This window comes from Ruditapes philippinarum, unplaced genomic scaffold (assembly GCF_026571515.1).
Source record: "Ruditapes philippinarum isolate M1 unplaced genomic scaffold, ASM2657151v2 ctg4252_1_1_1_1, whole genome shotgun sequence".
Classification (NCBI taxonomy): domain Eukaryota; kingdom Metazoa; phylum Mollusca; class Bivalvia; order Venerida; family Veneridae; genus Ruditapes; species Ruditapes philippinarum.
The window spans coordinates 448,683-461,718 of NW_026858509.1; the positions used below are offsets into that span (position 1 = coordinate 448,683).

The 13,036-nt window shown below is 29.2% G+C and overlaps 1 protein-coding gene across 1 annotated transcript in view; it reads left to right on the forward strand.

The window, feature by feature from the left end:
• LOC132753462 (cilia- and flagella-associated protein 43-like) overlaps positions 1-13,036 on the forward strand; it is a 48,365-nt gene that overhangs the window by 12,253 nt on the left and 23,076 nt on the right. Inside the window, exons 15-26 of the mRNA XM_060743944.1 lie at positions 141-287; positions 1,333-1,520; positions 2,120-2,215; positions 2,957-3,084; positions 3,431-3,451; positions 7,188-7,371; positions 7,582-7,686; positions 9,728-9,805; positions 10,024-10,149; positions 10,465-10,569; positions 11,086-11,202; positions 12,192-12,230. Of these exons, the coding sequence (XP_060599927.1) occupies positions 141-287; positions 1,333-1,520; positions 2,120-2,215; positions 2,957-3,084; positions 3,431-3,451; positions 7,188-7,371; positions 7,582-7,686; positions 9,728-9,805; positions 10,024-10,149; positions 10,465-10,569; positions 11,086-11,202; positions 12,192-12,230 (1,334 nt within the window). The remainder of the gene's footprint in view (positions 1-140; positions 288-1,332; positions 1,521-2,119; positions 2,216-2,956; positions 3,085-3,430; positions 3,452-7,187; positions 7,372-7,581; positions 7,687-9,727; positions 9,806-10,023; positions 10,150-10,464; positions 10,570-11,085; positions 11,203-12,191; positions 12,231-13,036) is intronic.

Genomic DNA, 13,036 nt, shown 5'->3' on the forward strand with positions numbered 1-13,036 from the left:
TAACCTAACAATATATCATTTTGATACTTGTTATTATTTGATTTTGTTTCTTTCCGCAGATGTCATGATAATCACTTTGTGTGACATTCAGGTTAAGATTTACTGTGTTAAAATACAAATATTTTATATATTATTTATAGATGCCCAAGGAGAGATTCAGGCTGTGACAACATACACTGACTCCAAGAACACACTACGTGTTGTTGTGACCCATAATACATCTGGCAATAAACGTATGGGTGCCAACTATCTGACAACATTCGAAGTTTCTGATGATGTAATGAGAGGTATGTAATTCAAACAAATTATAGTATTTTTGTAAAACTAAGGCTATTCTGATATTTTTTATTTAAAAAAAAAAAAAAAAGAAAAAGAAAAATAAATAAATAAAAAATAAATAAATAAAAAACCCGAGCTAAACAGTTAAAATTTGTGAATGATTCCTAATTGATATAAAAATGGCTGACTTTTTTATGTTTTCTTTGTCAATGAAGATTAATTACCATTATTGTTTTATGTAATTATATCATTATGTTCATTTCCATATTATGCCACTTTTAAGGCTAAACTGTTTTTATTATTTCATTGAAATATTTAACAACATTTAGAGATAGGCAACCGTGACTGAGTGGTTAGGGTTTTTGACTTCAAACCACTTGACCCTCACTGCTGTGGGTTCAGATCAGGCAAATTCTTTTATGTGAAGAAGCTATCCATCTAGCTTATGGAATAAGGCTGGATAGTGGCCATATGACTTCTTCTATGTTCATATGATGTAAATCCTAATAAAACATATATATATATATATATATATATATATATATATATATATATATATAATATATATATATATATATATATATATATATATATATACATTCCTAGCCTTCAGTTTACAGCATGCTGAGATAAAACTTCAACTTGCATAGATTTGATTTATAGATTTTAGTAACTTTTAATGATTTGCTTAATGAAATGGCTATTTACTCTTCCATTAACAATTTTTTGAAAAAAATATCCATATCTTTGTTATGCTAAAATGTTCTTTGTGTTCTATTGCAATCATTTGGATTAATTGAACTATGGTAAGTTGCTGTTGTAACACACCATCTTTTGGAGTAAATGTTAATTATTTGTACAGTACCTGAATATATGAACATCATACGTTGTTGCAGGGTTGTTTTTGTAATAGATTAAGTAAACAAACATCAAAAATGAGTTCATGAATTATTTTAATGAATGATATGTAATAGTTTAAATATTACCAAGTTATTTAGAGTAATTTACACTAATGCTTTTACATTATATATAATTCTCTTTTTCTCTTTGTAGATTTGAGATATAACTGCAACAGTTTAAAATATGATTTTAAAGACAAGTCCATCAAGAAGGTCTCTGTGAAGTTGGCAGTACCCTCTTATGGTGCGGCTATATCCGAGGGCAACACCATGTTCACAATGGCCCAGAATAATAAAGCTGTGCAACAACATACACTGCCAAGTCCTGAAGAGTTGCCTAAGGTAAAAGACATGGTATAAAAAACTGTATACAAGGGGCCTGAAAAATCCATTGAAATAGTCAAACTATTCCATTTTTATAGTTGTTCGAAAGTAAATTTGAATAAGGATTTCTTATATAAATCTTTTACCAGAGATTTTCAAATAGGAAAATTATGAAAACCAGGTAATTTGACAATTTCCTGCCTTATGTTGATTTTGATTATATTTACATTGATTAAATGCATGGAATGATCAGAATAAATGCATGAAAAAAGGAAACATTTACATATCAAATTTAGCAATTTGCATTCATAAATGGAGATTTTTGGGTTTTCAAAATTTATGTGTTTTTTAGTAACACATTGTAACCCCCATCCTTTTTCAGTGGTATTTTAAAAAATACCCCATTTTTAAAAAAAAAAGTCTGAACGACAAAACCAAATTTTAAAACCCTGCAAAAATAAAGGGAAATTTTAATTTTAGAAATATTTTCTAAATTTCAAAGTAAAATTTTTCTTCTGCATTTTGTTAAAAAAAACAAAGCGAAATTTTTTGTCTTTTAGGATTTTTAAGAAAGGGTTTCCCTCTTTAACCCAAAAATCAAAAAATCAAGGTCATAGTTGCCTGGAGGCCGAGTGTTGCTGTCTCCACATCATAAATGGCTAGCCTCTTATGGGACAGATGGCTCTGTTCTTCTTCGAACTATTGGACAAATGGTTAGTGTTGTATTTAAAACATTAAAAATTTTCAGCGGTTTTAAAGTTTTTTTTGGGAAAGGGATGTGTATTTTTTTGAAATTTTTAAAAACAACTTTATTTTGGGTTTATAGAGTTGGTTTTTACTATGCCCAAATGTTGGTTTTTTTTAATTTTAAAACCCTTAAAAGAGTAAAATATTTTGGGCTGTAAAAGCATTTTTCACCTTTCGGTTTAAGGGTTGGGGATTAATGCTTTCCCAAAGGATCACAAAATTTAAACCAAAATATTTTTTTGATTTAAGGGGGAAAATTTACCTTGACACAATGTTCATCTGTCATTTGCATATAAAATGGGCAAATAATAATAACCACTGCTCAGGGCCAAAGGAATTTATTTCACAGGCTGAAAGTTTGGGAAAACAACCATGGGAAAATTTTGTTTTAAAAAATATTTTAATTTTTTTAAAAAAATGTTTCAACCCCTTTAAACCTTTTTACCCCCTGGTGAGGGCCCAAATTTTACCCGTGCAATTTCCATGTCAGCTGGGACATCTTTGTGTTTAATCATGTTCAGCCCTTTTTGCTAATTTCCCAATTTAGTACATTTTTAAATTTTCCCTAAAAATGATGAATGGTTTTGTCCAGATTAAAAGATTTAAGATTTTTAGTGTTGTTAGATAAAACTATTATGTATTACATATTTATTATGCTTTATTGGTATGATAACGAAAATGTATTTCATACTAAATTATTTTTTCAGGAGAAGACAGTGTGTATTACACCACATGATTACAGAATCGGTGGAGTTAAATGTATGGCATTTGGTGAGGACAGTCAGAACATATTTACAACAGGGTTTGATGGTGTTCTTACTTGCTATTCCTGGAAGTAAGTGCTTTTACATATCAGCTATGTTTCCATAGATGAGAATAAATATTCAGAATTAAATTCTTGTATACATATCAGCTTACATTTGATAAAGTTGTTTTTTTTCTGGGTAAACCTCTCATGAAAATATGTAAGCTAAGGCTTTTAAATATTATGCATGCATATCTATTTTTATCTTGAAGGAAATATTGATAATGATATGGTAATTTCTTGTAAACGAAAGTTGCAAGAATTATTGACGGTCTTTCGCACAAAGAGGTTTACATAGAGATAAAGATGTAATTTTTTTTTTCTTTGACACTATAAAATTTGATAGTGTATAACTTGAAACATTACCTATTGTTAGTCCACCTTTAACACAACGAAGGTAAGTTAACTGCAGACTTTGAAACGATAGCTTCTTACAAAAAACTAATTTATGTTTTGCTCAATTTCATACAAGAGCTTGCTTAGATTTGTGCATTACTTCTATCTTACTTCTGCTGTGAAATAAAACTGCATGTTATTTCTATAAATGAAAAGATTTGCGCATATAATATTTTTGATTACTTGAACAATTGACATTTTTCAGTGACATGAAAACTCCATGCTGTTCATTGCCTAACTTTTTTCTAATGTCTTATCTATAAATTTCCATAAATTTTGTTTTGTTTTGTTCATTGATCTAAGTTTTAACACCTTTAACCATTCCAGTTTTCAGCAGTCTTTGATCTGTTTTTGCTATATTGCGATTAAAAATCACAATCTGATTGCTGCATCTACTGCTAAACAGTGCTTGTTTTAAAATTCATTACCTTCAGCTTTGTGTTAAAATGGCATCAAATTTTAGGAAAAGCTAATCTTTTTATATAAGATAAAATGTCCTTTAACAACTTTTCAAACAATTTTTGTCTTTTACATACTGGACCTAAATATTGTATGGCATGGCCCAGGGGTTAAATGCATCAAACTAGTAAATTAAGGATTGATTTAAATTGATTTTTTTGACACTTAGATAGAGTCATCATGTTTCAAAACTTAACTTACACTTTAAATAATGCAAAGTTACATAACATGATTTGTTATATTACAGATTTCTCAAATGATATAGATTCTGTACTAGATTCCATAATGGATATTTTTAACAAATCTAAAGTATGCGTGACTGAAACAAAACGGACTGTTCTTAAGCATCAACCTAAATGGTTTGATAACGAATGTTTTGTACTGAAAAAGAGTAAATACTATCATTTAACGTCGCTATCGAGAATGTAGATCGAATTCTAACCTCGAGCATTACATACAAGTTAAAAAAAACAATTCAAAAAACCTTTGTGATTATAAAAAGAAACATTTCTTTAATAACAAGCTCGATGATTTAGTAAAAGATTTCAAATAACCCTAGATCGTTTTGGAAAAAAAATTAAGTATTTTTTTTGTCTCGTCTTCAAAATGGTAGCGCTCAGAGTAGTTTCCTTTAGACTCTTGGAAAGATCATTTTGAGAAATTATTTCAAGGCCTAGTTGATGAAGACGCAGATGAAATTGCTCTAGTTGATGGAAATTTAACTGAAAATTGATAATGAAAATTTTAACGCAGAGTAAATCCCAGAAAGAAAAAAAAATATTAATGAGCATTTTCAGAAATCTGCCAAAGGGCCGGGGACTTGACGATTTTCCCACCAAATTTCTTTTAAATACACATTTTTATTTTAAATTTGCCCCTTAAAAGTTACTTTATTTTAACCAGACTTTTTGCTAAAAGGGGAAATTTTTTCCCTTCAAAAGGAGTACCCCTATTTTTCATACCCTTGCACAAAAAAGGGTAATGTTTAATGATCCAGCGAATTATCGCGGAATCTCTTTTTTTAACAATTTTTTATGTTTAAGAATAAACACATTCCCATTTAAATAGGGCGGTACTATCTTTGTATTGCCAATTGTTTTATAAAAAAATAAGTGAAACGGAATGCCAATTTGCTGGATTAGAGCTGTTTATTAAGTACAACAAGATAATTGCAATTTTCTTTGCATTCCACTATTTCTAAGGGCCACTTTTCAAAAGAAAAGGGCCAAAATGTAATATGTTTTGCATCGTTGATTTCCAAAAAACAGCATTGATCTTTTTCAATCGTAAAACCAAAAAACTTTGGGGCAAAAAAATGTAAACTTTACAAATGCTAATATTAGGGGGAAATCTTCTTAAATTCTATTATTGCTATGTATTTAAATGTAAAAAGCATGTTGGTTACGTTCGACACGTTCAAAATCCTCAGAATTAATTTAATTGCCCGAATTGGGCCTCAAGCCCAGGGGAGTTGGGCTTCCACGAAAATTGGTTTCTCATTTTTATAAATGAATTAATTCAGTTATGATTTGAAACAATGAGCGATAAAATTAAGTACAGGGGATAATTGCCAAAATGAAAATTTTTCAATTATGGCTTTGCTTTTAATGTTTTGGCGGGGGGATGACGTTAGCCCTTGATGCACAAAAAAACCCCAATTTAGAGGGATTTTTTAAAACCAAATTATCCCAACTTATGTATTAGGAAAAACGTTTTGCAAGGTCTATTGTTTTGCAAAAAGTTTAAAATATATTTCAAAAAAACCAAAAAAAAAGTCATGGTTTTTTTAAAAAAGGGGCCAGTCGATTAAGCGGCGTAATTGGAATGTTTTTTATTTATAATTTAATCAGGGGGGGGGCAAAACTTAAAAAAATAGTTTTAATCTTTTTACCTATGTTGGGAGTAAACATTTACAATCCCACTATTTGTTCGGTTTAAAAAATTATTATTGGGAGCAATAATTTTGCAATTGAAAAGGCTTAAAACGAGTATTATTTTTCTTTTACCTTTTTTCTTCCTTTGTATGGATATGGAACAATTGCCTTTCAAAACATATTTTTAAAATTTTATTTGATTACCCCCAAATATTTACCATTCCTTCTTGTTATGATTCGAATTATTGGGTTTAAAAACCCCCGATTGGAAAAAAATTGTGAGGCTTATTCATCGTTTAGCTTCGTAAAACGATTTTAAGTGCGTAAATAGAACATCTAGTAATAATGTAGTATTAGGCGACTGTGGTCGTTATCCAATTTATGTAGAATCTGCCATGCGTTGCATAAAGTGCTGGTTCCAAAATTATTGAAATTACCTAATGACAGATATGTAAAAATTTGTTATAGAATGCTTTCAAGTACAACATGTGCTAAATATTTTAATTGGGCAAATGAAATTGAACATCTTTTATGTAGTAATGGGTTTGGGCACGTTTGGTGAAACCAAGGAGTTCAAAAATGAAAAGGATTGTTTCTCCATTTGTTTTTGTCAAAGACTTAAGGATAATTATTTGCAAGGATGGTATAGCAAGTTAGATTCTAGTGATTGTCTCTCATTGTATAATCGTATTAAAAAACAATTATGACCAGGAAACTTATATATCTATCTTAAATATCAGGAATTCAGACATTGCTACGCTCAATTACGTTCAGGGCTTTTCACATTTAGAAGTGACTAAAAAGTCATATAGAAAAATTAACACGAATGATTGGAATTTGTAAAGTATGTTCCTTAGGATTATTTGAAAAATGAATTTCACTTTCTATTAGTCTGTCCTGTATATGCAGATTTAAGAGCAAACTATATTGCTAAGAAATATTATACTTGTGCAACAGAGCACAAATTGAATATATTATTATCGTGTAAAAATGAAAATGTTATAAAAAGTCTTGCCAATTATGTTTATCATGCAACAATTCGAAAAAAGATGATTATGCAGTTTTGATTTAGATACGTCTATAGTTTATCATTAACAATGTAATTTGTGTGAATTGTTATAATGTATTGATGAGTGTATCCACATAACTTTGTATCTTTTTAATGTTACAATTGTATATGTTATGGGCTGGTGGCCTAAATCAATAAATTCTGTTCTGTTCTGTTCTGTTCAAAATGTTGATCTAAACAGATTTAGGTTATAGGTTAGAATTTAAGGCATTGGAATTGATTTTTTTGACACTTAGATAGAGTCATCATGTTTCAAAACCAGGTATCCTCTTTAAAACGCAACAAAACAAACACTTGCAAATATTTTATCATTTCATCCTTGAACATTTTTACAGCTACACACCAACTGGCATGGGTAAGGCTAAATCTGCCATGGAGGCTGCTCGAGCCAAAAAGTCCCGGCTGATGACATCACAGAAGGAAGAGAATGAGCATCTCGCCAGAATGACCGACTGGACACCTGAGGACATAATGAGACCTGCCTCAGATAAAATGCCTCCAATGAGTCGGGAGGAAAAAGTAAGATAACAACTTTGTTTCTAATATGACAATTTATGAAGGTGTGAATTTCTTTGTCATATAAGATATTTATTGCTCATGAGATTTGATGCTCTATTATTTACAGTTTAAACCCACTTTTATATGTTAGCTGTAGCAGAATTCAGGATTTAATATAGAATTTGTTATGATTAAGATATTATACATGTGTAATAAATTTTGATATAACAGGAGAAAGCGAAGAGGGATGAAGCTTTTGAGAGGGACGAGATCTATGTAACACCAACACCTATCCCAGAACCTGATGCCACATGGCTGCAGGTCCAAGAAATGGAGGTAAAGAATGTTTTTGTTTTCTTTACTCTGTTTTCTCTTAAAATAAATACGAAAAGAAAACACTTTACCATTACCTAACTCTGTTTGATAATGATGGGTCTGTTCGATGTGGATTTTTTTAAAATTATGTAGGACAAAAAAAATGTGTAGACAAAAATTTGATTAATTATTGACCACATTTTGGAAAAGGCATTAGAGGCATTTCATTTAAGAGTAAAAACATTTCGCAATATTAACCGTTAACCTTCTGCGATCAAAAGCAGTCAGCCTTTGTGACCAGTATAGAGCAAGGCCAGCCTGCACATCCTTGTAGTCTGACCAGGGTCTATACTGTTGGTAACTCAATATATTAATATTATTGATATTAAAATCACTTAATCTTTGAATGGACTGTTCCAAATTTAAGGCAGCTGGGACATTATTATTTTGTAGATTTAACAAGATATTAAAAAAAGAAATGTTGAAGTATGGAATTATAGTTCTAGTTAATCAGCTAGTGTAAGATAAGAGAGGAAAGTGAAAAACTTTGGTTGACTTTGTGGACTATGTCAATACAGTTTCGCTTTTTATTCATTCTTTTAACATACAATATAGTTTCTAATTGTGTGATTATATTTAGAATCCTCACAACATTAGTAAAGAATTTTTTGATCTTGTAAGTACAGATGAACGTGGACTATTTTGTGTAGAACAGTTGTATTTGAAATGTAAATTATAGCTGGTTCCTGTGTGTGTAAAACAGCCATTGCCCGTGTGATAAGGGGATAGGATACAAAACGAATTATTGCTTAAAATTGTTTTTGATTTATTGGGAAATTATTTTTTTAACATTTCAATTTAAGTAATCCAATACACTTCAGAACCTCTTTGCTAGTAGTTGTTGGTATATAGTTTACTTCCCTTTTCATTCCTTCATTCCTGTTGATTAAAAAGCTCATCATGGATTTGGAATTCTTATTCCAGGTGTCAAAATTGTGTCTGAAATAATAATGAATAATGTATGGAGGTGCAATTAGGTGTACCTTACGACTTTCTCCACCATTGAAGTCAGAAAGTCACCATATTGTCACCTTAGTGCAGTAACTGGTTAACTCTTATAAGATTACATAGAGAGTTAACCTGTTACTGCACTAAGGTGATGATATGACCGACATAGTGTTGGTGTGACTTACAAATAAACAAAAACATCTCTGATTGTTTAAAGACAATTACAAAAACATAGAATCAAATATTGTTACAGTATACATTATCAAATAAGATTTAATAAGTTGAATTATTAAAACTTTATTACAGAAAGTAATTTTTAAGATAAAGTTATCCTGTCCCCTCAAATATTGTGACTTGCATAAATAAACATCCAATAGAAAAAAAATGTCATAAAACACTTAGCTGAAGATTTTTTAAATTTACTATGAAGAACAGTATCTTAAATAAGAAAAGTTAGTTCAATTTGCTTATTACATATTGTTGATATGTGTAAGTGTGCTTATTGTTGTATTTGATGTAAGTATAAACATGTGTATATAACATGTTAAATATAGTGGTGAAGCACCATTTATAAACTCTCTATGTTTGACAACTCTTTGTTCAAAATATTGAAAAGTACAAAAAAAATAATTCACTTTTTTCTATATAACTGCATTTTTCAAATAAGATAACCATCTAATATGATGAAAAATTTATCCAATATAAATGATTTTATTGAAAAATAATTTTGTTTTAAATTTATTCATTACAATGATCTTAAATATACATTCACAAGTTTGATAGTCTTAATTGTATTTCAATGATTAGATTTTAAATGGCCTTAAAATCTTTTCATCTCATCGGACATTTGAGCTCTCACTATTTAGATGTTGAAATTTGCAGTTTTTTTTTTATCACTTTTTTGCAGCACTGAGCCAGTGTATTTATGAACATTTTTTAATTCCACATTTTAAAACCAGTCTGTTATCTACATACATGTATTGTGTAAAATGCCATAAAGGCATCTGATTATGGAATTAAATATTTTTCATGTGTTTTATGTAATGTATTTCAGTCCTTCAAAGAGGAAGATAAACAATATGCTGATGTGAAGAAGAATTTGAGAGTTTCTATTAGAGACATGAGGAGAACAGTAAGTTATAATAATATAGTGTTGATACTTTTCTTTTTGTACATGTATCTTGTTATAGATTCCAAAAAGTTATTCAATGGCCAGATAGTAATTGGCCATATATATGAACTATCTTTTGCTTATTTTGTTCTTTGGTAATTGGCATATTAACTATAGGGATTTTGTATTGTGTATGGAAGTCAAAATACTATCATACAAGTAACATGTTCTATTTATAGTTACAAACAATGTTAAAGAACAATGAAACACTGCCAGAGATAGAACAGTTGAACCGACATGAGTTTGACCTTGACATTGAGGAACAGCTGAGACTTCAGGCTGAGGCTGACCAGGAAGTGGAAAGGGTAAATTATTGAAATTATTTTAAAAAATTTATGCGCGTTGTCCAATTTTAAGGATTTTAAAGATATCTGGGAATCAAACAGTCATGTAGTTTTAATTTATGATAAGCTGTAGGCAATTTACAAGTCAAACAGTTTTTTTCTTTATATTAGACAGAAGCATGTATACATTCTCTTTGTTATAACACTTCTAGCCATTATTCTGATATTCTTAGGAAAGACTGTGAGATATACAGATATTGGTTAAGTGGTTATAATAGGTGTAATATTGAAAGTTTTAATCGACTTATACATCTTTTTAATGTTGTATATAATCAGGTTCGTGAAGAAATAGAGTTTGAGAACTTAGCTAAGATGTATCTACGTGAGATGATCAAACGCGAGTGCTGGGATGAGATGGTGGTTAAAGGCAGAGCTGTCCAGGTATTGTTTTAAACATATATATTAATACTGTGTTGTATAGATTGCAAATATTATCAAATACTGGTCAGCTTTCTGCTTGTTGTTAAAAGAAACAAAGTCATGACTCAAGTCAAGCTTGAACATATATCTGTTTTACAAGGCTTATACCTTTACTCAGCCAAAGCCTTCAGGCTGAGCCAAATTGATTACCATTTATAATCAATGATTCATTTTAATGATGATATATAAATTATCAAAACATTGAAGAAAGTGTCCATTTCTTCAAAAATCGTATTAGTTTTTTAGTTCTTACTGAAATAAGCTTTTCAAATTTTTTATCTCTTATCTTATGCTTAGTTTAATAGATCTCCATGGCAAGTTGTTACCCCTGTTGTATGTTAAAATCCTTTGGACTTCAATTCTTTCAGAACAAAAGAAATAAAAAAAATGAATTGGACAAAATGATATGTAATTGGTTGATATTGGTAAAACTTCTAAGCAATCAATTAACTACCTGCTCTTTTTTTATTTGTACAGGCTTTTAACTCAAATCTAGAAGTGAGCAATTTCCCGATGAGAGAACGGTTACCCGAAACTGTAAAACTCATAGAAAAAGTTACCAAACGTAGACAGGTTGAAATTGCAGAGGTCAAGGTATTTATATTATATTAACTTCACTATTTTATTTTTGTAGTTTCCAAAAAACAACAAATTCAGTTATCTTGTATTATATATATATATCATTTTCCCAAATTTTACTCATCATTTCCCAAATTATAATGGTTTATATATTTGAATGACTTGAAAAAGAGTATAAATAGAATGAATCAAGAATAAAGGTTGTAAGGGTAGACTTTTTCTCCCATGGTATTTTCATATTTGCACAATTTAAAGTAGATAGCTGTTGCACTAGATAATTTGCTTTGTGAAATCATGGGGGGGGGGGTGTTTTTTCCAATCTGTTTTTGATTTTATTCCATATTTTAAACTTGTTTGTGACAAGTTAAATTTAAATTTAAATAAAAAATATTTGTTAGTTATATGTAATTGTTAGCAGAACCATTTTAATTTTTTTCTATTATTTTATGATAAGTTTACAGTAAATTTTCAATAAGCCTTGTTTGTCAGTGATATATTTTATTTAAAACTTTTCATATTTTAAAGAATTTCACATACTGCAAAAAGAGTTTTGTTAATTTTTCCAGCGAATAAATACATTGATAAATTAATCCAGACTTATTGAAGATTTATTCAAATTTTGTTGACTTAGATTTTACATGAGAGAGAGGACATGAGGGTCAAGGGCATTCTTGATCTATAAGTCAATTTAAATGTATCAGTTTATATACTATTTCCTATATCTGAATTCAAATGATTTCACATTGCAAACATCTGATAATATTTTTCCCTGATTCAAATATTTTTTCTTTTATTTTTACTTACCGGGTTGTCATTTTTAATCAAGTAGCAGACATAAATTTATTGGTTTTGTATTTTATATATTTTTCAATCAGTAGATTTTGTTTCTTATTTGATAATGTTATTATTATGTTATGAAATTATCATGTTATAACAGCATCATGTTATAACTTTATCATGTTATAGTTTTATCATGTTATTATATTACTATGTTATTATATTAGGCATTGGATGATAGGCATATTCCTATGCCTAAGAAAAAGGTACATGTATTTTCTGAAATATAATTCTGGACAAGATGGCTCTTTTAAAAAACAAAACGCTACTTTAACAGAAAATCTGGTCACTCTTTCGTATAATCAATGTATATCCTTTGGTCAAAGTCAAATTATTTGTATTCTCCTATTAGAATATATTTTCATAAATATTTACTATTTTAAACTGACCTTTATTTTATGAATTTCATAAATGCTAGATGCATCCTTCGACTGAAATATTTTACTCACACTATCATGGACTCTTAACAAAGATTTCCTTTGTATGTACTAAAATATTGCAGTTATAGTAAATATAAAATTTCAGCATTTTTCAGATTCTTTGAATTAAGAAAGGGATGGGGGTGTACCCTTATCACAAAAAATGAAATTATTTAGAAAGAGTGACCTATTTTTGACAGCAAATTGTCATACACTAAAGCTAATAGTTTCTTGTTTGTATATTAGACTGACTTAATCATAAAACAGTAAAGTGTGTATTAGTATGTTTGCTGTCAAAAACAACAAGATGATATATTAACCAGAAACTAGTATAGATTTCCTTATTGTGTTCTTATAAATGCTATCACTAAAATAAAACAGGCATTTATACATGTATACATTCATGTTAGAGTTGTGTGTTCTTGTTTTTACTATACCTATATAATATATTGTGTTTTAGAAATAATAATAAAAACAACTTTCAGCTTTATACCATTGTATATTAGTTTTGTTTTACTGTATTATAAATTGTTAAAAGAATAAAAATAATCAGATGTAAAATATTGCAAAAGTTTTACTTCACTTGACATGAG